Source organism: Haliotis asinina, chromosome 11, assembly GCF_037392515.1.
Source record: "Haliotis asinina isolate JCU_RB_2024 chromosome 11, JCU_Hal_asi_v2, whole genome shotgun sequence".
Lineage (NCBI taxonomy): Eukaryota > Metazoa > Mollusca > Gastropoda > Lepetellida > Haliotidae > Haliotis > Haliotis asinina.
The window spans coordinates 3,785,641-3,811,799 of NC_090290.1; the positions used below are offsets into that span (position 1 = coordinate 3,785,641).

A 26,159-nucleotide genomic window follows, 5' to 3' on the forward strand; every position below is an offset into this window, starting at 1 on the left:
GCTGACCACATGCAATTTGAAATTAACACCTTTAAGCCATAAATAAAGAGCCGGCTAAGCTGTCAGCAAATGAACCAGCGGTCAATGAAAAGGCTTCGTCACATGAGCGCACACCCACCAGCTCTAACTGGGTTAGGTATTGCACTTTTAATTTGCGATTATATGCTTATAATTTTGTTTATTTGTTTTTTCGTAATCAGCACTGCACTTTATATATCATGAATAAGTGATAGCTGTTTTAATTATGTTTGATTTTTTGGCTGCATGTGACCTTTAATCAAAATATACAAGCTTAAAACTAACATGCTTAATAACATCGAAGACCGAATCACAAAAAACGGCAACATATCTCTTTTTCCAATTTGCAAGATATTAACAATATCAAATCCATTATAACTGGCAATTTCCTCTCAAATTGCATCAACATTTTTGCATCAGCTATTGCCTCCCAGGCAGAATATCCATGTCTTTACCAACAGCATCACTGCAGCATATATAACTTGTTTCTTCTATTTTGCATCCTACACCATTTCAGACAAATATGCATTCTAGGGTGATATGTTCTTGATAAGTCCCACAATATCACTGCCAGACTCCCAGGGGTAGATATGGGCTTTTAGTGATTTCGTTGTTTGATCTTCCTTCATCAGTTTATTAACTTTTCTCCAGAGGGAGAACCCCACACGAGGACAGAGATAGTCCTGCTGGCTCAGGGACAATCCTGGACACAGATCATTCGACCCATCCCCAATGTAGATCACTGTTGAAAAGTTCACACCTTTCTGCTTTCTCTCTTTGATGAATTCTTGAAGGATGTGTCCCTTACAAAGATTCACAGTGCTGAGTGAGCACCAATCCTGGGTGTGATAATACTGAAGTGTAAGGAGGCCATTCTGGTCAAACATGGCAGGATTGGTGAAGACCTGACTAACAGCATCCTTCAGTCCAAACTTTTCCAGAATCGTATCAATAAAAATGGAATTGGAATCTGATATGATTACTGTTTCAAACTTGTCACTGTCTTTGATGAAAGCAAAGAGTTCCTCCATTCCCAGAGTTAGCGGGATTGAGGACAGACACTCCTTGAAATTGTCTGGTTTTACTCCGTGAATGTGCAGGAACTTGAAGATCTCACCCATGTATTCAATCCATCCATTGTCACTGTAGAAACCTTTGATTTCCTGGGGTAACTCCCCATTTGGAGCAAGACGGATCACGAAGAGGTCACTGTTCTCATCGATCAGTGTATGGTCAAAGTCTAAAGCCAGCAAAATTTTCTCACCCATCATTGATCTGCAAAACAAATTCCAATCATTAATTATAGTTTCACTCAAAAGAAAACAAAATAGTCCATTTTCAGTATACTCTACAATTTTCAAGCATTCCTATTACATGATATTTCAACAAAATTGGAAATTTTAACCATAAACTGTATATTTATATACTTATCCTATCTCATATTATGCAGCTCTCTTCTTACTCCTTGACCATGTGTGGAAATGTGCGATGAGCTAAATTGAATCAAATCTTACTTGCCTCTGACCACCCAACCTCTGTCACCACCTTGACATCGGCACCTGTCAATCATCTCTGTGCTCGTGCTGCATGCTCACTGATTACGTGACAATCTGTGCTTATCATTCTCGTCTTTGAGGTACCCTGTAATCTGTGATGTGGGTCAGGTTGTGTGGGCATTCATCGCGTGGGACAGTATAAGTATATAAATATACAATTTATGGTTAAAATTTCCAAATTTCTACACTTAACCTATCTCATGATATGTAGTATCCCACAGCTGGAAGGAGGGTTGCAGATTACCCTGACAACCCCTGATGCCCTGAATGTGAGAACGCAAACACAAGGAGGCCAGGAAAAGCACCAACTTCCGATATACTAACCCTATACGTGTGATGGGTTGCTTCTAGAAAACCCTTTGGATTAAAAAGCACAAAAACTCTATGGATTGGGTGTTCCCAAATTAATGTGGGTTTCAAAGAGAAAGTCACAATTCAAACCAAAAAACACCTTGACATTAGCAGATTTTTCAAATCGTACCCGAGAAACATCAAGAGCGTGTTATTATGAGATACCAGCAGAAGAGGTCAAAGCCAACAAAAAGATGGTCTTAAAGGTGATATGCTCAAAGTCATTTTCTTCAAAAGGTTCATAATCTGCCGACGTAAGGTTAGCAGGGGCAATGGAAAGATCCTAGGAAAAAGGTCGGAATTTCCAGGACTGGTCTGCAAACTTGTAAGACATCAAGAGAGACTTGAGCTCAGGAACAGTAGATATCTTCACACCCGATGCTGATGCAATAACAAGGGCAGCCAAGTAAGTAGATACCGTAGGACCTTTCAGCGTCTTGGAAATTCTAAGATGTTGAAGGTATTCTGCTACCATCTGAGGGGAAGCCGTAGTGGGAGATGCGATGCCCTTCGTCCTACAATACGTTTCAAAATTCATCCAATTGTCATCACTTGTCGGGTGAGTGAGTGAGTGAGTTTAGTTTTATGCCGCACTCAGCAATATTACAGCTATATGGCGGCGGTCTGTAAATAATCGAGTCTGGACCAGACAATCCAGTGATCAACAACATGAGCATCGATCTGCGCAATTGGGAACCGATGACACACATCAACCAAGTCAGCGAGCCTGACCACCCGATCCTGTTAGTCGCCTCTTACGACAAGCTGAGTCGCCTTTTATGGCAAGCATGGGTTGCTGAAGGCCTATTCTACCCCGGGACCTTCACGGGTATCACTTGTCGGAAGTGGAAGCTGGACTAGTAGTAGTGAAGAACTGACACTGGTGTCCAGAGCGTTCCTTATTTCCCTGTCCTCAAAAAGAAGGTACAGAAACTGAACGCAGACCTCAGTTCGAGTGAACATACTGAGCAGGTTGTCTTTGGCGCAACGATTCTTCTACCTGTAAATGATGGTATTTCAGCACTTCTACTGAAACTTATAGATGAGCATCGACAGCCACTTCCCCACTAGCCCCATTGAACAGAGATCTACACAACCAGAGCTGACAAAAGAGGTGCGTGTGAAATCTATCCTCCCATGAGGATAAATGGAAGGGACCTCTACGACACATTGCTGTGATGCAGGAGAAAAAATGCACAAACTGGCCTAGATGCAGATGCCATCAAAATCATGCTGAGAGCATCCATAACCTTCCTGATGGCACCATCCAAATCTTCAACCAGACATGGTAAGCAGGCTCTCAGCTTGGACCCCAACAGCACAATATCATCATCCCCTGGAGGAGACACAATCATTGACGAAGAGCCATGTACATGTGCCAATGCTAAACTGAAGTTGAGAGCCACGAACCCATCCTTGACCTTCCTCAAGTTACCAAAGGCCACATCTAAAGACGCCACCAGTTGAGTGATGCAGGGACATGCCAAGGTGATGGACTCAAAATCACATGATGTCATATCAAAGCTAGACAACTGACTAGTCTGCAGACGAGGTACTCCACTGCAAGTCAGGATTGTTGGCAATCCAAACCAGCCACTGAGGTTTGTCAATCCAGGACCATGGGCCCAAACTGATGGAAATCTAGACCTTCTATGTCCGTAATGGAGAGATCCCGAAGATAATGAAAAACCGTATCCGACTTCCAGTTGATTGTTGGCAATCCAAACCAACAACTGAGGCTCACAATCGCATCGATGCTAATATCTAAAGCCAAAGTTCCATCTGAAGAGGGAGATGGCATAGCAGAGTGACCAACACTCTCCACATTCTGATTTTGAGTGGCAGATGGAGCAGGCACAGAAACTGAAGTCGGGTGACGAAATAAAGAGGCAACTGTTTGCAAAAACGTATCAAAGTATCGGAATGAAGCGTTGAATCAGATATGCCGTAAGGAAGTGCCGAACAAATCATATATTGAGGAAGCGCCGAACCATGTTGTGAATGACCAAAACGCACTATGATGAGGTGTGACACCAGGAAGGGTGTGAGGAAGGGCTGAACCCACAACACTATGATGAGGTGCGAAACCAGGAGGGGTGTGAGGAAGGGCTGAACCCACAACACTATGATGAGGGCTGAACCCACAACACTATGATGAGGTGCGAAACCGCCACCTTCTTCAGACGCTCAGTCTTAGGTCGTTTCGATGTAGACGGGCCCTCATCTGACCTCCTACGATCTCTATCTGCTAAACGCGGACTAGCAACTGGACAATACTCTGAAAAGGCGCTATCATCCAGGTGCATACAAAAAGTACAGCTATGAGACCACTTGCGGCATCCCAAACAATTAATACACATAATGTGCAGGTCAGCCACAGAAACGCTGCTGTTACAACTGCTGCAATGTTTCCGTTTCTTCGAAATATTGTGATTAGACCTACCCATCTTCTTGAAAGAATTATCAAACTTATCAGTGAAAAACACGTCCACACGCCGTAGCGACAAGAAAGAGAATGACAAGCACAGATTGTCACGTGATCATTGGAGCATGCAGCATGAGCAAGGAGATGATTGACAGGTGCCAATATCAAAGTGGGCAGAAGTAGTGTGGGCAGAGGTAGTGTGGTCAGAGGCAAGTAAGATTTGATTCAACTTAGCTCATGGCATATTTCCACACACAATCGAAGAGTATCACATGAGATAGGATAAGTTTAATATTTTATTATTGGTGAGTGTGGCATAAAGGTCAACTCGTTATGAGTAAAGACTGGATGACAGTTTGCATCATATAATCCTGTAATTAACAGTGAGAGAAATAGTTTCCAGATTTTGCCAGCAAGTCAGTCTAGCTCATCCTCGATATCTCCAGGGTATACGTTCCGATAAGTCTCCACTATACCCTGGACGCATCTACGGCTCAGGCAGATAAATTTATTACCTCCCTTGACTGTCTTTTGGTCCAGTCAGGTGTCTACGCTGGGAAGTTGAGCGAATCAATCACAACTCACTTTCATTTTTTGAATTATCTAACCGATTGTACTTGGCAACAGAAACCATGCACAGGTTCTCTGGAAGAGGTAGAAGGCGTTCTTGCATATGTTGTTTTAAAGTTTCGGACCTGTCAATTTGTTTGTATGATTTCCCTAAAATCTTGGACGCACTGCGAGCAAACCTTCACAGTTGCAACTGCTACCTTTGTTGACACTGGCAAGCTCGGTTATAATGGCGGCCTAGCTGATTGGCTACTGTGAGAAGGCGGCGCCAGCAAAGGGAGGTAATAAATTTATCGAGCAGAGCCGTAGATGCGTCCAGGGTATAGTGGAGGCTTATTGGAACGTATACCCTGGAGATATCGAGGATGAGTCTAGCTATGCCTGAAAGTTACTAGCCCCCTAAAAAATTCACTAGCCCGAAATTTGAATGTAGAAACTATGCAAGAGATTACAAAAAGGCAAAACACCATCACTTTATAAGTGTATGATTTAAAAGTATACTATAACTTAACAAGTCAGATAGAGTGATATGTTCAAACATAATCCCATGAAAATTCACTAGCCAGCTGGGCCTGTGACTGATGTTATTTAGTGGCCTGACTGTATTTTTGCTAGCCACAGGCTAGAGGGCCAGTAGATATTTCTCACACTCAGTCCACTGTGGTTCAGCTGTGAAGACACTCCCCCAAGGATATTTGGTGAAAATGCCAATAGACTATCTGTATAAAATAGCTTTCAGCATTGTTTTTCAAAATATTTCTGAGAAACAAAGAATACAAACACAAAAATATATAAGTAACTACATTCCATGATATTTTGACATGATATTATTTCCTTGCATAATTCTTACAACCAAACATACCATCTAAAACAACAATTTTCTGGTGCAACAAATTACTTAAAAAAAGCACAACACACACAAAACTGTGACTTAGTTTCATTGTCATCATCCATTTACTTTGACAACTTGTCATGCTGTAGGTAACATCAAAACTGACAGTAGTCAGTCATTTCACTTAGCAGTTAAATGCATAAACAATGTATTGTACATAAAAATATATCCTACAAAATTGGTTACAAATTGTTCACAAATACATAACATGCATATACATAAAACTGTCCGTATTCAGACTCCCACCACCTTGAAAAACAATTTCACCCTTCTGTTAGTGTAGTATTTTATGTTTGCTGATGCCATTCATCTGCGAATGGATCAGTCTGGCCACAATGAAGCAACTTGTGTTTAAGACAGACTTGTCTTTCACATGTTAACAGCATGTTCTATATATTAGCACAAGAACAGAACGATGAAAAGTTTACAGCAATTTCTTTAAAGACGACAGTATTTACTCGATAGCTAACAGTGATCACAATAATGGCGGAGATGGTGAGAATGGCTAGGGTTGTTTCCCAGGCACTGACCAGTCACAAACTGCAGACTTTTCTTCAGGGCTGCTCTGCTGTAAGTGTTCGGCGCCTCTGCTGACTTCGCTGACGGTGCTGCTCTTATTGAAGCTTTCCAAATGTAACAGGCTGTGACCCTGACCATTGTGTCACAAGCCACACAATTCACAGTGACAGCTGCCATTCAGTAATTGCCACTTTAATTTTTTGCGTGTTGTGTCACAGGGCACTAAAATCAGCATGACAGCTGCCAGTCAATAATTGCAACTTTCATTAACTGAAAGCAATTAGCAGACGCATTCACTTGATAGCACCGTCAGCAATTTTTGGGCTGACTGGCATTTCCATGATAAGCAAGCCTGCCTGTCTATACTGCCTCCAACCAACAAATAGTGTTACACATGTAATAATCAAGTGAAAGGATGTTCTTTAGTAGGACAATATAAAAAAAAAAAAATAAATAAATACAACATCTTGCTATCAAAATGTATGATTTTGTAAGTAATGATGTCATTATCAGTAAATTTAAGACTCCAAGAACAAAACTGCTTCAAAATTCAAATCTGGATGGCAGCATCAAGCACTACATAAACAACAACAAAAAACAGAACAAGAAAAGTGCACGCTACTTCTTCAACAGAACCGTTCTAGTATCCTAAAGTGAGCAGAATTCGATGTTCTGGTGATTTTGACGATTGCTTGCTTGCATTACTTGTTCTATATCGGCATGTGCGTGATTGGAGTGTACATTTTCATCAGTAGGGATGCCCAGTCCTTGACATGAGATATTTTATTGACAATGGAAATCTAGAAGTTAAGTCATATTAAAAGTAAAGGAACACCAATATTATTTACCCGAAATTGTTAATACCACTTCAGATGCAAAATCAACTGCCTACAACAAAATATAGCAAGCAAAAATTCAGTAAGATCAGTCAACTAATTGTGACAGGCAATCCGACAGGATGGGGAAGACTATCGATCAGCCTATGTAAATAGGCCAAATGGGATATTCTAGGCCATTCTGCCTATTTTGGTACAAGGTGATCGACCTATAATTATGTTATTTATCAAATAAATTTGAAGTGGTGCATTTCCGCATAAGGATATTAATGTTATTCAAGTTTTGAAGTCCAGTGCTTTTCATTCAAACCCTTTATAAGAATGTTCATCACATAATGAAGTAGTCTGGAAATTGCTAATTAGATATAAGTCTATAACATTTCTGACAATTTTCAGTGAAAATTACTGACACAGATTTTCAGTTCTAGTAATCAAAAGGAATATCTATGAACAATTGTGAATAAAGTCTTACTGTTATTAAATAAAGTAGCAACACCCCTTGTATTGAGTGAGTGAGTTTAGTTTTATGCCGCACTCAGCAATATTCCAGCTATAAGGCAGCAGTCAGTAAATAATCGAGTCTGGACCAGACAATCCAGTGATCAACAGCATGAGCATCGATCTTCTTCAATGGGGAAATAATTATGTGTGTCAACCAAGTCAGCCAGTCTGACCACCCCATCCTGTCAGTCGCCTCTTACGACCCCTTGCATTGAACTTAGCGTGGAGGCCCCATTCGATTCTCATAGTAGATTCTAAGTCATGGGAAATGTCAATATCTTGAAAACAGATTACTAAGCAGTTTCTTTTCCACCAGATAGTCATAACATCTTTCTGTGTCTGTTTTACTGCAAGGCCCCACAGTAAACCGATGCAGTTTAATATTTAATACTACACCTTACAGTCATGTAAATGGGGCATGGTTACATGGACGCACACTGAAATGGGATAATCATCAAACAGTAGTTGCATATAAAAAGGCTGATACAAAATTGCTTGAAGATGTGAGCTATACAACAGTTCTAGTTGTAACATCAACAAAAAGGAGTATTAGAACCTCCTTCTACTTGGTGGTGGAATGAGTCACAACTTAATCTAATTAAAAAAAAGTCACCAGAGACTGTTGATAAACATGTGTACACAACCCAAATACAAAGCGATATACAGAAGACATGATTTACACAACAAACCTAGAGTAAGAACAACATGGTATGTGAATATGGCTTTGATCTGATTATGGGACAATTCACGTATCACTTATTATCAGTATGATAAAAGGGTGTTCCAGTCAACAAAGCCTGTACATAATTAGGCATACACCAACCAAATACAAAGGCAGCTTACTCTTCATGCTTACCACACTGATAAAACTTATCCATGTGGCTCTCATTGTACATGAGTGAAGTATCGAAACAACACCTACTAAAGTGCTTGAAAATATTACCTACAAAGCTGACAGGGTTAAATGAACAACACATCATCTTATATATAGCCCATATTTGATAATAGGAAGATTCTTATAACAAAATTGTTGAAAAAGATTCATAACAGACTGTCATGCACCAATAAAATACCCGCTACATAGGAGAGAGACATCTTATCACCTGCATCTAGGAGGTGACATAATTTACACTCAGTGGTATAATTTGTCAGTGTGGTATTCAGAGTATAAGAGTTGCTGTGAGGATGCAGACACAAACTTGCAAGAAAATAGGACCTGAGCTTGTTGTAGGATCAACGAAACAGGACAATATGTGGTACTGGGTTGAGTTACACTTGAGTTTACTAGAAAAAGGCATATCGACAGCATAGCCCATATTAATCAAGCATACACAACCCAAGAACAGAATGAAACCGATTTTCTCATGAGTACCTAAAGGGTGGCCTAACTTGCGTACATTAGTAAAGTATATTACTTTGGCATTATCGGTAACCTGCCAAAAAGCCTGTTCAAAATATGACCTGCAGAACTGACCTAGTTGTACGACTGACACCACAGAGCAACAAGCTTTATGTCTGATGATATATATACATATATGTACACAAGCCAGATACAAAAGTGAGGCAGATCTCAATAACGTCCACCAGGTACATTGGAAACAACAAACAGATGTAGTAGTAATCAAACCCTGGAATGCTTATGAAAACAAAAAGCTAGGTACACAATTGCTTAGTAATGATGAGTCAGCATGACAGCACACTTACACATTTACATTTCACAAATCCCTACTGTTATCATGGTTATGAAAATAAAATCACTCACTTCCGCAATAAGCACAGGAAGTCGAACTGTGAAACACTAATCTACAGCAACAGAATGTTTAGAGAAACTCAGCGAGAAGGAAATCCTGACCTTATCCAATTTGAAACGTTGTGATCGGTAGAATTAAGTAAACACATGTACCAAATCTAAGCGTGGAGAATTGCTGACACTTGACAGTCCTTGTCAATATACACATGCACTGTCCCTGATAAATGTTATCCTCCAGACCAATGCTTCTCCAGGGCGATGTCACATTCTTTCTGTACTGGAGCGTAATTTCTGCACTTTTCTCCTGTATAAGGGTGTGGAAGTTATGCTTCTTTCGAAGGTCAAATGCCTGGGTTGCCAGCTCACCACAAAACGTTTTCAATGGCACATGAAGGTCAGTCATATGGTAACTTTCTTTTCCCGCAATAGTGCGCAGTGTTTGAAGCTTGCATCAATGATGGCTTGTCAGTCCTTCATTCTAACAAATTTGAGAATGATTGGCTTCGGCTGAGCTGCTGTGCTCTGGATCATAGAGGTCCTGGTCAGACAGTGAGTTGCTAGAAAGTCCATGCCTTCCATGTTAAGAAAATAAATGGACTTTAAGAAATCCAGATGATGAGCTGATTCTGCACCTCATTCATCAGGGATTCCAAACTTTTTCGAATAGATCTCCTGGTCATCCTTGATCCAGGTTTTGAATGTGAAAATGGGTCAGTCATCTTTGTCATAATTCAGGCTTTGTCTTGGGATTACATTGCCAGGATCTGTTTTTAGAGATGTTTTGTTCGGCTCAGTCCCTTTACTCCTCAAGGACATTCGTGTAGCAGTCGTTTTTTGGTGGCAGTTTGATTGTTTGGGTGGGAGAGAAAATTTAGCAATGCCACTGGAAGTCAAGCCTTTTAAAAACTTGAAACTGAAGAAACATCTTTTCCTGAACATGACATAAATTTCCAACTTGTTCAAAAACGTATTATTTTTCAATCTGAGGGGGGTCCATTGACTATTTAGGCCTATGATCATATAAAACCATCTCGAGCGGAAAATGATAATTTGTGTAATAATTAGAAAATGTTCAAATATAGCCCCATCAGCCTGCAGCCAAATTGGCAGAACGGCCAATAGCATCATGTTCAGTCTATTATATAGGCCGATCGTGAGATTTCCACTACAAGTTCGATACAACGTAATAAACTCTACTTTTGTATGGAAACACTTAAACACATTTCTTCTGTGAAATAGATGAACATATCTTTTATCACTCAAGGTTTGTAAAGTAAACACTTGACATAATTTAAAAATAAAAATTGCGTTTTTCCTTACACCGTCGCAAACCCCTGTCACCGGGATATCGTAAAATGTTCCACAATTACACTTGTTCGATCAGTAAATTAAAAGCATGAAAGAGTTGACACTCACTTTATAGAAAGCTAAAATTGTGGTGACGGATGCAACAACAGCATGACTTCATGCACAATTGTAACTGGTTTGTATATTCGTCTCACGAATGGATGGTTCTACTTTCGCTGTCGATAGCTCGGTTAGAGTTACCCGCTCTTGGCGCAAGGTCAAATAAACGGAAGTGACGTACTGGATACATGGATGTTTGCCTAACTACCAGCGAAGAGAGTTGTATAGCAGAATGTTGTGTGAAAATCGTTAATAACAGTCGACTTTAAAAAGTAAAAAGAGGAGTCTGAAAGTAACCATGTCTGCCAAAGTGTTGCACGGTCGTAGAAAGGGACAAGAAAGAGGTAAATCTGCAAGGGGTTCAGCCAGAATATAATTTTGAGGGCGTGTATTTTTACCTTTTCTATGTTATTGAGAATGACAGGGTGAACAACTTGAAGTGATAATCCAATAATTTTCCTTTTTAACCTTTTTGGGAATCTGCCTAAATCATCGGGTTGACTTTCGTACACTGTCATTCGTGTTTTGATCAGTAGTTCATGTTTTTCGAGTTGATTGTTCATTGTAGGTAGCGAAAACTCCCGTCCTGTGTAGGGCAAATCTAGCATGATAATTAATAACTTCTTGCATTATTTCACCAAAGTCAAATGTTTAATTGTGTAAGACTAAATGATGAGAAATTTTGAGTGAATAGAAATTAATAGTGAAAACTTTAGTTATATAATTTACAGATGTGAATCAAAATGCAACTCGAGTATTGAAGTACTGTGCTGTACCATGTTTTCGGAGGAACCATGTTTTTTGGGATATTTCTTTCTTTTTCATAATTTCTAGTGTACAGTGAGATGACAGTGCCACCTGTAAACACTGTCTTGAGTGCAGACACTTCTGTCACAATCGGAACACAAAATGTTTGAAATATTCAGTTTTCACAGATGTTGTGGCCTAAATTTCTGTCAAAGTACTAAAATTCTTCCCTTAAACGTAATGCACTTTGATGAGAACCTTCATAAATGTGATCATAACTTTTGAAATAATGCTCACAACTTGTCAAGTGGACAATTGTCTGCTTGAGTGAAAAGTCCAACATAAATATCATGTGACTTGAATGGAATGTTGTCGACGTGATAAGGTTGTCTCATCCCTATTTTTTTTTTTGTGCTGCAGAATTCATACCAGGCTTGTGACCACTGGGTTCATTTAAAATACTATAGTGTACAGACATGACATATTTTATTGTCTCTGTCATGGCATGCCATGCAGGCAAGAAGAATGAATGTGTATATGTTTGCCTGTAAATTTGTTTATTTTTACATTTTTTACAAAAAAAATCACATAGTCAAGAAAAAAATTACCAGTTTGCTTGGCTTTTAATTAAAATCACATGTTGTATTTGTTAATTTATATGGAGAAGAATGCATCACATGCACTTCCACACAAGGGCATGATCCCATGCTATAACAAGTAACCCGAAAACATGGTACGTAACTTGTCTCGCTCGTGCTGGCGGACAAGACACAAAATGTTCATTGCATTGGAAATCAGCGGACAACAGAACATTCTAACAATAAATTTATGAAAGGTGAGGAGATATTTATTTACGGAATTACGGTTTGATAATCTGCTCATCATGTACATGATCATCTTTTGTGTTATTACCCTGAAAACATGTTACACCATGGTATACATCAAAACTACCATAAAGGAGTATCAAGGTACCTCAGATATTTATGCTGAGGGCAATATATGGTGTATATGCATCTCTTAGCCACCATTTCTGTTGACAAATTGTGTTCTGTTCTGAAGTTGCTAAGGTGATTACCGATCATCAAAATATATTGATGTCTGAAGACTATATTTTCTTGTGCGTACAATGCAGCTACAAACATGGAGCTTAGCTTAAAAAGTTGTATGTGTTGCACACTCAAACCTTTAACAATCTGTGTAGCCTTAGATATTATAATAGGTTATTAGCCATGGTCATTTAAAAGATTTTTGGATTTTTGTCACAGTGGTTCTTTCTGAAACATTGTTGTCTTTGCAACATATGTCATATTTGGGACTTCCCTTTCTTAGTAAAGTACAAATTCTAGTACTTTTTAGGTTGAGTCCCGTCCGGGATTCGAACCCGCACCCATAGTGTCAGGCACCTGATTGTCAGCACACAAAAGTCAGCCGCCTAGCCCACTCAGCCACCACAACTTCCACAAAAATGGAAGTCACACAAATGGTAGTCTAGACTGCGTACTTTGTGTACCCCTCTTATAAGTGTAAATTGGCATGGCTCCCACGGCCGAAAGCTATGATTACACAATACCATTTCAGAAAGAGGTCAAATGGAACACACGTCATATTTGGGATTTCACTTTCTTGGTTCAAATCCCAGATGGGACTCAACCAAAAAAGTACTAGAATTTGTACTTCACTAAGATAAAAATGATAAATTCAACCAACCTACCCTATTTATGGATAAACATGGAATTGGAAATTGTGGTGGGTGCTATGGGGGAAAGGCCTAAAGAAAACCAAACCATTATATGGGATTTGTTGTTTCTGTGCAAAATTGATTTGCATGTGCGTACCAAGCCAGTTTTTTCATGTAAGTCTGATAGCATGTGTTGCACCCACAGAAAGGGATGACTGTCAAATAGCGAAACTTCAACAGTTGTTTAGTTAAATCATTATGCTTTAATAATCTACAAAATGGTGTGGATGATGAAGGCATCTGAGGAGTGAAAAACAGCACAAGGTATAGCTTGGGATTACCCCTATTTTCAATACAGAAGCACCATGGAGTTACCTCCCCTGGTTTAACAGTACAGCAGATACATATGATAGAGTTATGTCCCTTGGTTCAATGACTGTTGATATAATCATCACAGAGTTTGATTCATATGTTTGTGTAATATTTCCAGTCTCTTACTCTAGGACTTGTCACAGTATCTAGATGCGCATCATACTGCTATTTGCTATTGCCTGATAGATGTGCTAACCAATCATGCAACAGTAATATAACAATAATTCCAAATTAGAAACCAAAGAAAACTGTTTTGGATCAATTCATACACAGTTGCCTGTATTTCAAAGTTACAGTATTTCACTGACAAAAAGCTTTCTCTACACAATTCTTGGTATTTATTTATGATTACGGTACTTGAGTAAAGAATAATTCTTCAGTATGGGTTAAGTAATCAAAAGGTCTGACCATGTTTATCATACACATATTGTAACATCCAGCCATATCTGACATTGTAAACAAAGCATATCATGCTGAGCATAATCAGTTCTGGTCATATGCATGCAACCTTTGACCCTGGCCAATCTACATCCGGTTAATGAAATGCCTTGTCGTACGTACTGCAATGCTTACAGTGGAAGCTGTCTAAACTGGCACTCACTGGGACTAAAGAACAATGAACCAGATTGAACCAGATCAATGTTACTAAGGATAGATGTTACAAAGTTTGCACCAGTAGTCGATCTGAAACATTTACATATATGGCGTTCCTAGTGTTTATACAAATAAAATATTTATGTAAATATGAACTAGATGGTCTTCAAGGGAAATGTGTCTGGTGTTTCATTTGAGGACATACCTGAAACAGCGAAACATGAACATTTGTTTAGTTAAATCATCATGCTTTAATAATCAACAAAATGGCATAGATGACTAAGGCATTTGATGTCATGTTGTGACGTCATATTTTGTGATGCTAGCTGAAACAATTAGTTATGACTATAAGATACACACAACCCAAGCATCTGTTGGCTTTTAACCAGATCCATGAATTACCATTTTGTTTATTATGGGGGTACATGATGTATCATAATTTTAGCTTAAATTACTAAAATGTGTATGTCAATTCTAAACACTTGCAAAGCTTTAAATTTAGATAGTATTGAGGGCTTGCCCAGCCTTTTTAGCAACAATCATGTGTAAGCCCTGGCTTTTTGCTGTTTTGGTGGCTATGCCACTGATTTCGGCCAAGGTATATTTCCCGGATATCATTGTGCCCAACAATCCTTTCATGTATGTTGTTACAGGTGGCCAGAAAATGCCAGTCGAACCACAAAATGCCACCTTACAGTTCTCAACTGGCAATGACCTACGGCAGGTCACAGTGTTGTCTAAAACAGACTGGGAAAGAATTCAGAGAGAGTTAAACAGGAGGCAGATTGAGGAAGATCGGATCAGGAGAATCACGGAAGAACGTGAAGAACAGAGAAACAAATCAAAAGAAATGGTCAAAAACTGGGGCAATACCATCGCTGTAAGATAACATTTACGTAATCTTTTGAAACATTTACATATTTACATGAAACGCTTTAAAAATGCAACAATAATTTCATAAAATGTACATAGAAATTGAAAACATTTTTTCCACATTAAGATACGAGTAGTGTTTCACTCTGCCTGAAGCAGAGCATTGTTGAATAATATTTAATGTTCTGAAAATCATGAATCATGTGAACATGTGAAAGGATAAGTTGATGTGTATATTTTCTAATAGTCCAATGACAAAGACGTTAAAGCTAATACTAGCTCTGAATGGTTTTGCCAAAACTATTCTGCATACTTTGACAGTCAGCAATCTAAAAATCATCAATCTGGTCGAAAAAAATATGTTATTATCCATATGTATTTGGTGCACAGTATTGTTTCTATTCATTCAGTTATACAGTGAATCAAACAATTTCTTGTGATAATGAATTCAATTCATTATTCACTGACAGTAGAATCAAATATTTAAGAGGGTACAGTGTTTTTAACTCGTTTGTGTATCAAAGTGACTTATGCAAAATGAAATATATCCAAGCTGTGAAGCAGGCTGTAACTGTTGATTTTTTAAAGTTTGCCCCTTATGACACTATCAATACTGAGACTATAAGCAGTATTGCTCGCGTGGTATTTCTTTTTCAGTTTTTCTTCTAAATCATTAAATTTATCTTAACTGTACATTCAAATCAGGGTCAGAGACAGCGTAAATTGGAGGCCCGGAAAATCCGTGAACGAAGAGAAGAGGAAGAACGAGTAAAGGTTGATTTGGAGGAAGCTCAGTATCAGGCTGCACAGAGAAAAGAAGCCATTGAGAAGGCTAAGACCCAGCAGTACTATCAAACAGACAGAGTCAAGGCTTTCCATGTGAGTTTCTATGCAACATAAACTGTTTTTAAAGTTTTAAAGGCCAAGTTTTCTTTAAATTATTAATAGTACTTTATATGAATTAATTGCAAAGGAAATGATTTAGATCCTGCTCATTTCTGGTCACTGAAGCAGAAGGGAGATTTACAGTTTTTTCACATTCCATATTTTAGTGTTGACAAGTTGGTAAGTCATGTTTAATAAGATCTGTCTGAATGCAAAATGGACTTTTGTGCTTTTCACTGAAATGACTCTTCAGCCTCCCACATTTAGTTCCTGTTCCCGTCATCTTTGACATAATGTAAGATATCTTTATGCAAACATTTTCTAAATTCATTTTTGAATGATAACCAGTCATTTCTAAACCGACTCCTTTTGGAATGATATTCAACTGATCAGCTTCTAAAGCAAGAGAAGCAGCTTCCTCTTCAAATGATTTTCAACGGTTCACCAAGTTTCTAAACCGAGTCCTTTTCTTCTTCCAGGGGGCACTGCTGCTCACTGAGGTTTTGAAGGAACGTGAAGCACAGTTGGAACTTAAGCAGCTGAAAGAGAGAGCCAATGAGGGCAAGGATCAGGAATGGCTGGAGATAACACGGAGAGAGTATGAGGAAGGGATTCAGAAGGATCATGCAAAGGCCGCAGCTAGAATAGCTGCTGCAAGAGAAACAGCAGCCTTTCAGACAGCCCAGTAAGCTGAATGTTTTCATATGAATGTTTATCAGTTGTGAAACACAGCGTTAGGTGACCACTCTGACATTTGATTGGAACCGAACCAGAGGTGTCACCTAAGGCACACACTGTGCCATACAGAGTTTTGTCAGTTAAGTTCACCAGAAACCTTTGCTCGTTTCCTTTAATTCAGGGCGCAGATTTTCAAAGCTCTCACATTGTTAATGTATGGGACTTACAACTATCTTAGCGATAAGATATCTTTTGAAAATCTAGGCCCTGGGCCTCCCTCAATCAGGTGTCTAAGCTGGGAAGTTTAGTGTACCAATCACAACTCACTTTCGCTTCTTAAATTATCTAATCAATTAAACTTGGCAACAATAATCATGTGGAGGTACAAGAGGTTCTTGAAAGAGGTAGAAGGAGTTCTTGCCCATATTCTTTTAGAGTTTCGGGCCTGTCAATTTGTCTGCATGTCTGCAGATCTGAGTCGTGCTAACAAACAAACCTTCACAGCTGCGACCACTATCTTGTTGACAGTGGCAAGCTCAGTTGTAATGGTGGCATAACTGATTGACTACTGTGAGAAAGCGGAGCCAGCAAAGGGAGGTTATAGAATTATCAAGCCGCAGATTTATCCAGGGTATAGTGGAGATTTATCAGAAGGTATACCTTGGATATATCGAGGATGAACAGTGCTGTCCTCATGCTGATGGGTTTCACCAAAGTGGTAAAGTTCAGAAACCTCTATCAATTCAGATTTTCTTTCCACATGCAATGATCAAATTGGAATATCGTGGGAAGTGTTATGCATAACTCATTCACTCACGCTTTTAATCTCTTACATATATCAAATTCATTCAAAAGTGTTATAAAATCACACGTCACTGACTAGCAGTTGTGATGGTTCGTCTGTCAGATAAATATATCTATCCCATGACAGTTCCAGTTAGTGAAGCTGAATTCTGTTTCCATTGCCTATATGTTGCTGAAAGTGAATGGAAGGTGCAGGTCTTGATTCTACTGCAGGATAAAAGAGCACATGATTCAGGCGGAGAAGGAAGCTGATGATGACCATGTTGAAGGTAATGAGCTGAAGACCCTGGCCATGCAACACCAGATAGAGAAGGAGCGGCTCGAGAACATCCGTCGGGATGAGAGGAAGCAGATGATGCTGGACAACCTGCAGCAGCAACAGGATGTCATCAAGATGAGGGAGATCAACCAGCAGCAGGAGGAGGTCAGTGTAGGATGGGGGCATGGGTAGAGGTGTGGCAGTAGGAGGAGGTCAGTGTAGGATGGGGGCATGGGTAGAGGTGTGGCAGTAGGAGGAGGTCAGTGTAGGATGGGGGCATGGGTAGAGGTGTGGCAGTAGGAGGAGGTCAGTGTAGGATGGGGGCATGGGTAGAGGTGTGGCAGTAGGAGGAGGTCAGTGTAGGATGGGGGCATGGGTAGAGGTGTGGCAGTAGGAGGAGGTCAGTGTAGGATGGGGGCATGGGTAGAGGTGTGGCAGTAGGAGGAGGTCAGTGTAGGATGGGGGCATGGGTAGAGGTGTGGCAGTAGGAGGAGGTCAGTGTAGGATGGGGGCATGGGTAGAGGTGTGGCAGTAGGAGGAGGTCAGTGTAGGATGGGGGCATGGGTAGAGGTGTGGCAGTAGGAGGAGGTCAGTGTAGGATGGGGGCATGGGTAGAGGTGTGGCAGTAGGAGGAGGTCAGTGTAGGATGGGGGCATGGGTAGAGGTGTGGCAGTAGGAGGAGGTCAGTGTAGGATGGGGGCATGGGTAGAGGTGTGGCAGTAGGAGGAGGTCAGTGTAGGATGGGGGCATGGGTAGAGGTGTGGCAGTAGGAGGAGGTCAGTGTAGGCCATGGGCAGAGTTGTGGCAGGAATGGCAAACTGGGAGACAAGTAAGTTTGTGACATCAATTCTTCTAATGCCTATTTATTAAAGCAAACAACTGCCAGGCACCCACATGCTAAACTTGTCAATCTAATATTCAGTGTTAAATGGAGATCCCATTGTGGTAATGCTACCCACATACATGGTAAAGTACAACTAATGGGTGTTGGTTTTGTTTTTCTCTAGGAGGAAGATGAGGAGTGCAGAATATTTGCTGCAGCCAAGAGGAAGATGATGAAGCTGCGAGCTGAGAAGGAGAAACAGATACACAGGTAGGAGCATCCTGTCTATCGTCATCAGCACAGACTGGTACTGATGTACAAGTAGGGGACAATTTACTGTCAGTGTGCTCAGTTTCAGCTTGGCAAATTTGTGGATTCTGTCATTGCCTCCTTGCACCTTTGGTGTCATGGCTGGTGCAAAGTCTGTTGTCATGGCTTAGTGCTATTACCATGGTCTGGTGCAGTGATCTGTTGTCATGGTCTAATGCAATCATCTGTTGCCATGGTATCAATCATGTAATGGTCTACTGCCATGATCTGGTGTAATTGCATCATGTAATGGTCTCCTGCCACCGTGTCATGGTCTAATGTTATGGTCTTATATTATGGTTTACTGCCATGGTCTGTTGTAATGGTCTCATGTGATGATTTACTGCCATGGTCTTGTGTCATGGTCTGCTATCATGGTCTGGTGTCCTGGTCTCAGGTATTGGTCAGGTGTCCTGGTCCCATTTCATGGTCTACTGCCATGGTCAGGTGTCTTGGTCTCATGTAATTGTCTATTGCCATGGTCTGGTGTCCTGGTCTCATGTAATTGTCTACTGCCATGGTCAGGTGTCCTAGTCTCATGTAGTTGTCTGCTGCCATGGTCTGGTGCCATGGTCGCATATGTAATGGTCTACTGCCATGGTCTTGTGTCATGATCACATGTAATTGTCTACTGCCATGGCCTGGTGTCCTGGTCTCATGTAATAGTCTACTGCCATGGTCAGGTGTCCTGGTGTTATGTAATTGTCTACTGCCATGGTCAGGTGTCCTGGTCTCATGTAATTGTCTACTGCCATGGTCTGGTGCCATGGTCACATATGTAATTGTCTACTGCCATGGTCAGGTGTCTTGGTTTCATGTAATAGTCTACTGCCATGGTCAGGTGTCCTGGTCTCATGTAATTGTCTACTGCCATGGTCAGGTGTCCTGGTCTCATGTAATTGTCTACTGCCATGGTCTGGTGCCATGGTCTCATGTAGTGGTCTACTGCCATGGTCTGGTGTCATGATCACATGTAATGGTCTACTGCCATGGTCTGGTGTCCTGGTCTAATGTAATAGTCTACTGCCATGGTCTGGTGTCATGATCACATGTAATAGTCTACTGCCATGGTCTGGTGTCCTGGTCTCATGCAATAGTCTACTGCTATGGTCTGGTGTCATGATCACATGTAATTGTCTACTGCCATGGTCATGTGTTCTGGTCTCATGTCAGTGTTCACGAATAGCGTCTGACCCTCTGACAAATCTGGCAGATTCGCCAGTGGTCAGACAGAAATCACCAACCCCCCAGCCCCAGTGTCTGATGGAATATTCCACAATGTCTTTGTGTGAAGTTGCTATTTGCGGCATGTGACACTTGTTTACAAATCTTATGTTTGTTATCATATAATGTTAATAATTTCAATGACAATTATCAGAAATGTCAAATCTGAAATGTTTGTTTAATTTTAATCTATGGGTCCTGTGAATTTTCATTGGGTCAGACATCTGAAACTTACAGGACCTAATGTTCTGTTTCTTTGAAACAAAATCATGAACACTGTCATGTAATTGTCTACTGCCATGGTCTGGTGTCCTGATCACATGTCATGGTCTACTGCCATGGTCTGGTGTCCTGGTCTCATGTCATGCTCTACTGCCATGGTCTGGTGTCCTGGTCTCATGTCATGCTCTACTGCCATGGTCAGGTGTCATTGTCTCATGTAGTGGTCTACTGCCATGGTCTGGTATCATGGTCTCATGTAATAGTCTACTGCCATGGTTCGGTGTCCTGGTCTTATGTCATGGTCTACTGCCATGGTCCGGTGTCCTGGTTGTATGTAATAGTTTATTGCCATGGTCAGGTGTCCTGGTGTAGAAAAATTTAGGTCACATCAAATCACATCCTCAGTTCAGTGTCATGTTAACAAGACAACAGTGATGAATCTGTCACTTGATGTTGTAGAGAGAAGCAACAGCACCTGGAGAAGATCCGTGAGAAACTCGGTGCTCAGATGAAGGAGAAACTTGATGATGAGGATGAACGCATCAAGCGAGCAGAGGAGGAGATCGAGCAGAAGCGAGCACTTGAAGATGCAGAAAAGAGCAAGAAGATTCACAAGATGATCCAGGAGTCTGCTGAACACAGAAACAAACAGGTGACAGTGAGAGGATTTACTTCATGGTGTTGTTCCCATTATACAGCTGTATCATAGTTAGTGAGTGATTTAGGTTTTAACCATCAGGCTACCCTACTGTCCCTGTATCAAATGAGGTGAAGTCTGGTGTTTGACATAGGACAGACAGTCACTGGTCAACTTGACATGTCATCCTGACTGCTGGAGTGATTGATCAAATAATCAGCCATTCAATACATCTTCCATGCGCCAGTGATTATTGATGAGCTCTGGAGATTAATCGATGTTCGTAAAGTATGAAACATTAAATTAGAAAGTATGTTTTTTATTATCATGTTTGTTAAGTCAGACAGAAACCACAGAAGCAGGTTTTGCCAGCACCAATACATCTAGGCACAGACTCAATTGGCCATGGTCGATAGGTTAACAGTAGAGGACTAACCATAGTCTGTTGCAGTTAAATAGACTTAAGTTAGTTAAGTAGACTTAGTTAGTTAAGTAGACTTAGTTAGTTAAGTACGCTTAGTTAAGTACGCTTAGTTAAGTAAGCTTAACAAATGAAGAAACACTCATAAAATACTTTGTTTACATAATTTATTTGTGTCAACATACCCACTCTACACATGCATTCTTATATCAATAACAAACACAATATTTACACTTGATATCTATACGGTGAAACATAACCAGTGTCATATATATCAGTGTGCATATGTGCATATGTCACCTTTGCCTAGCAACCATTGAGTCTGTATGTTGCTGTCTGTGACGTCATTAAATAATGAAGCGTAACGTCAGTTAACAAAGCCGACTCTCTTCTCGTCTTGGTGTTAATTGATGTCTGTTTCATTTGCACGATGTTATGACTGTATCCCAGTATTGCCCACATCAATTCTGTCAGGTGGAGTTTATGGTAACAACTGTTTATTGATTGATTACTGAGCTCCGATTATCGATTTGCATATAGCCAGCACTATTACACAACAGTTTGTCGTTCTGTGAAGCTGGGGCGAATAAAGCTTTTTGAAAAAGAGGGGTTCCACACTTCATTTTCCCCCGAGTTTCAATAGCCATTTAACAAAATTTTAGGACCAAAGGGGGGTTGCGTACCCCAGCACCCCCTTCTGGATCCACCTATGTGATGGTGTTCAAATTCTTTGCCACCAGCAGAACTGGAAAATTTAATCAAGTTGATTTTCTCAATGTAAAATATTTATATGTTGCTGAGTGTTAGACAATACACAGTTTACCATCCTTATCCCTGATGCAATGTTGGTGTAAGTCTTGTATCTTCATATTTATATGTTGCTGAGTGTTAGACAATACACAGTTTACCATCCTTATCCCTGATGCAATGTTGGTGTAAGTCTTGTATCTTCATATTTATATGTTGCTGAGTGTTAGACAATACACAGTTTACCATCCTTATCCCTGATGCAATGTTGGTGTAAGTCTTGTATCTTCATATTTATAGTGGTTTCTGTGATGGCTACTCTCAAAATGAGTGAGTACAGTTTAATGCATCTTTTAGCAATTTTCCAGCAATATTCCAGCAATATCACAGCCAGGCACACCAGAAATAGGCTTCACAGATTGTACCCATGTGGGGAATTGAACCCAGGTCTTCACCATGACTAGCAAATGCTTTAATCACTAGGCTACCCCACTGACCCTGGTCAAACCAGAAGTTACCGTGACTACTCTCTAAACCTGATGTATTTGTGTGTAGATGAAGGAGCATGAAGAGAAGAAGAAGCTTGAGCGTCGTGAGGAGCTTGAGATGGTTCATCTACGAAAAGCTGCTGATGAAATTTTCCAAAGGAATGAGGAGGAGAAGCAGAAAAGGAAGAGGACAAACGCTGCTGAGTTGAAGGACTTCCACCAGAAGCAGGTGGTGAGTATGTTATAATGTTGTAAATACCTACTCTAAAGAGTATTGTACTCATCTGGGGAGTCGAACCGGGTCGATAAGCAAACACTAACCACAAGGCTACCCTGTAATCCCAGATACACCAATGGGTTATATATCTCCATCTGACTCGCATGATTACAAGGAATCTACTCCTATAGATATGCCCTTTCTGCACAGTTTTGTGATGAATACTGCAGCAACCTCATATAGACCAACAGCAAAATAAGACATATTGTGAACATAGAATGATGTATGGATTCATACAGTTTGTCATGATACATATTGCAGTATGCTACTTTGAACCACGAATACTCAACTCCATCACCCCTCCCTATCTGGTAACCTGCCTATCTAGTAGCCTGCTTATCTAGTAGCCTGCCTATCTAGTAGCCTCCCTATTCTTGTAACCTCCCTATCTAGTAGCCTCCCTATTCTTGTACCCTCCCTATCTAGTAGCCTTCCTATCTAGCAGCCTCCCTACGCAGTAACTTCCCGATCGAGTAAGCTCCCTGGGCAACCAGAAAACAAGTGCATGAAAAGGGGACACCAGCAATGGGCTCCACATATTGTACACATGTGAAGAATCAACCCAAGCCATCTGCATAACATGCAAGCATTTTGGCTATTTGGCTTCCTCACATCCTTCCTTTTGGGTACAACCATTTCCTTTTCAGGGTGGTCCCTGGGATTTTTTGTTTCCTCCATAATCATTTCGGGTCCATAGCATATGACTAAAATATGTTGATTATTTCCAACAAGAATTGCTAGAGGTAACATACAGAACCTAAAGTGGTGCTTTGTGTTATTTTGGATTTCTATGGAAATAATTTGGACTTAAATTAAAAAAGGGATGGATTTTGTTTATCACTCAGTATCTATCAGTAAGCATCATATGTCATATTTGGGATTAAACATAGTAAAGTACAGATTCTAATGATTTGGACTTTGTCCAAAACAATGAAGTTGGACTTGATGTAAGTCAGAAGATTTGTTCCTAAAATTTCTCAGGGCCAGGGGATTTGTCATTATCTTTTTTCCTCCCAAAATAATTAAGTCTCAAAGAAAATGACACAAACATGCCTTGTGTTGTAGGAGGTATGTATGTGCCCATTTCTTGCTGACAAGTCAAAAGAATGTAGGTCATGAAGATTTACTAAAAAAGGTGTAACTGATCACCTGTTTATGGTGGAAAAAAGTATTCAACTCATAAACATTTAAAAAATAAAGAACAGCTGATGTCAAATGAAGTGTTTATGCACCTGATTTGGAGTCAGTGTTAAACTGTGGTATGGTATCTTAGTGGGCGAGTACTTGCTTGAAGATGACATTCAACCACTTGTCACATCAGCTCATCATTGCTAGAAATGAGACTCACAATCAGGACTTGGATGTGTATTCACTAGTGGATGGGCATATTTGCAATGACATTGATCGTAGCTCTGTAAAAGTACATTACTGCACATACTTAAAGAGAGAAATCAGAACCTCATTGGTTATTGGCAATTATTTCAGAATGACCGTCGCCTCATTGAGTCCATGATCCGGCAAGACCAGCTGGCACTGGACAAAGCCAACATGGACCTACTGGACATTGAAGAACGGCAGTTCCAGGAATATGCCAGCAAGGTGATTGACCACTGTGAGAAGGGTGGTCGCAACGTGTACCCGCTACGTAAGGCTGCCAAGCAGGGAGCAGGTGGCGGCGCAGGACCAATATTTGCAGGGAAGGGAGGAATCCGTCCAAGCTACATGGTCTGTGATAAGACCGGTGTTCAGATGCCCCACTACCAGAGGGACTCGACAAACGAGACCAAGGATCTCATTAACGCCAATGGAAACACCAAGAAAAGAATGGGTTTTGTGTGGTGAAGTCATCCAATGTTGGACGTTTATGAATTAATATCACGAAAGATTACTTGAAATTGTATACATTTAATGGTCAGTATTTTTAAGAAGTCCTCAGTCCATCCCTCTAAACTATACACTGAATTGATTAGAATAAGGGTTAAAGTCTGTGTTAAGTTGTTGGAGTCATTTTTAATTTTGAGGGACAGGACTTTGTTTTACCATATTATTGTGACCATGTTTGGATATTTAGGGTTTTGTTTCAGTTGTTTATTTTTGATTGGGACATAAAACCCAAAGAGCCTTATAGATTTCACAAGAATCCTGTACATTCACCACCAGCATGTAGTGACATATTTTTTGTCATTACATCCAGGTACCACAGTGGTCTTTGACTTTTTGAATACTGTATCTATAATTGTTTGTCCTTTTAATCCTTGTGAAACTCTCTAGTGTGGAAATTGGATATTTTTTATATCATTACATACGATGTGGTTATAACTACAAGCCCACTGGATTTTCAGTAAAACTTTGTACATAATGAATATTTCCTGTGACCATGATTGCTCTCAACATTTTATCATCTGTTTTTCTCAATGGGTCATGTGTGAATTAGTTAAAACCAGGGAATGTTTGCACACCTGTAGTACTAACACACAGATGTAGTGTATATAAAAACATGTGTAACATTGGTGGAGCCTCATTGCCTGCATACAACAAACTGTGATATCTGTCATCATCACTGGTTAGGTGGTAAATACATCTCCGTGTCAAGCTGGGTAAGTGAACATCAAATCTTCTGTTCCTTTGATTTACTACATCCAGTGCTGACTGTACTTGTAAAATAACTCTCAATAAAATATATTTACTGGATTTCAAAGTTTCCATATATTTTTTTCTTAAAATTTTGATTTGTTGTTTGTTGCTTAATGCTGTATTGAGCAATACACTAGCTATATTGCAGCGTCCTGTAAATAACTTATTCTGGACCAGACAACCCAGTGATTAACAGCATGAGCATTGATCTACACAGCTGGGATACAATGACATGTCTCAGTCAAGTCATCGAGCCTCATTGCCTGATCCTGTTAGTTGCCTCTTTCGACATGCATGGGTTACTGAAGATCAGTTCTAAGCCAGATCTTCACAGGTCATTGGGAAGAGGAGGCAAGTATGCTTCACACCCGAGGCTCAAACCAGTTTGTCACTGCATTGATTTTCTACCAACAGAGACATCATCTTTTCAAAATACTGTTTATACTAGATCCGACATTGTGAAAATTGCTTTACAAAAACTTGTTCTTCAGATTCTCCATCAAATAAAGAAAAATAAACCAATGATGAATTTAAATCATTGGACTATATTGCTCATCCATAATATCAAAGAACTAAACGTTGTGTTATAAACTCACAGTCGGTGGAAATATAAGTTAGTCCATATGCAAGATCTTGTTCCAGTCAAAATAAAAACTTGGTTA

The 26,159-nt window shown here is 40.1% G+C and overlaps 2 protein-coding genes across 2 annotated transcripts; one reads left to right on the forward strand and one right to left on the reverse strand.

Annotated features, from left to right (window-relative positions):
* Positions 1-258: 258 nt before the first annotated feature.
* Positions 259-10,914, reverse strand: LOC137256294 (pyridoxal phosphate phosphatase PHOSPHO2-like). Its single transcript, XM_067794040.1, has 2 exons — positions 10,835-10,914; positions 259-1,293 (listed from the first exon to the last, which is right to left on the reverse strand). Exon 2 carries the CDS (start codon positions 1,287-1,289, stop codon positions 549-551), a length of 741 nt encoding a protein of 246 aa, XP_067650141.1. The 5' UTR covers positions 1,290-1,293; positions 10,835-10,914; the 3' UTR covers positions 259-548.
* A 71-nt stretch (positions 10,915-10,985) lies between these two features.
* LOC137256215 (cilia- and flagella- associated protein 210-like) lies at positions 10,986-25,554 on the forward strand. The gene is made up of 9 exons (XM_067793936.1): positions 10,986-11,169; positions 14,870-15,096; positions 15,795-15,968; positions 16,454-16,659; positions 17,670-17,880; positions 18,723-18,808; positions 20,753-20,945; positions 22,654-22,818; positions 24,349-25,554. The coding sequence occupies exons 1-9, from the start codon at positions 11,124-11,126 to the stop codon at positions 24,703-24,705; spliced, it is 1,665 nt and encodes a 554-aa protein (XP_067650037.1). The 5' UTR covers positions 10,986-11,123; the 3' UTR covers positions 24,706-25,554.
* The last annotated feature ends 605 nt before the right edge of the window (positions 25,555-26,159 follow it).

Excerpts from the sequence above, each read along its gene's own strand:
- LOC137256294 (XM_067794040.1), bottom strand. The coding sequence starts at position 1,289 with ATGATGGGTGAGAAAATTTTGCTGGCTTTAGACTTTGACCATACACTG.
- LOC137256215 (XM_067793936.1), top strand. The coding sequence starts at position 11,124 with ATGTCTGCCAAAGTGTTGCACGGTCGTAGAAAGGGACAAGAAAGAG. Across the intron at positions 17,881-18,722 it reads TCAACCAGCAGCAGGAGGAG|GAGGAAGATGAGGAGTGCAG; the intron begins GTCAGTGTAGGA and ends GTTTTTCTCTAG. Across the intron at positions 20,946-22,653 it reads CTGAACACAGAAACAAACAG|ATGAAGGAGCATGAAGAGAA; the intron begins GTGACAGTGAGA and ends ATTTGTGTGTAG.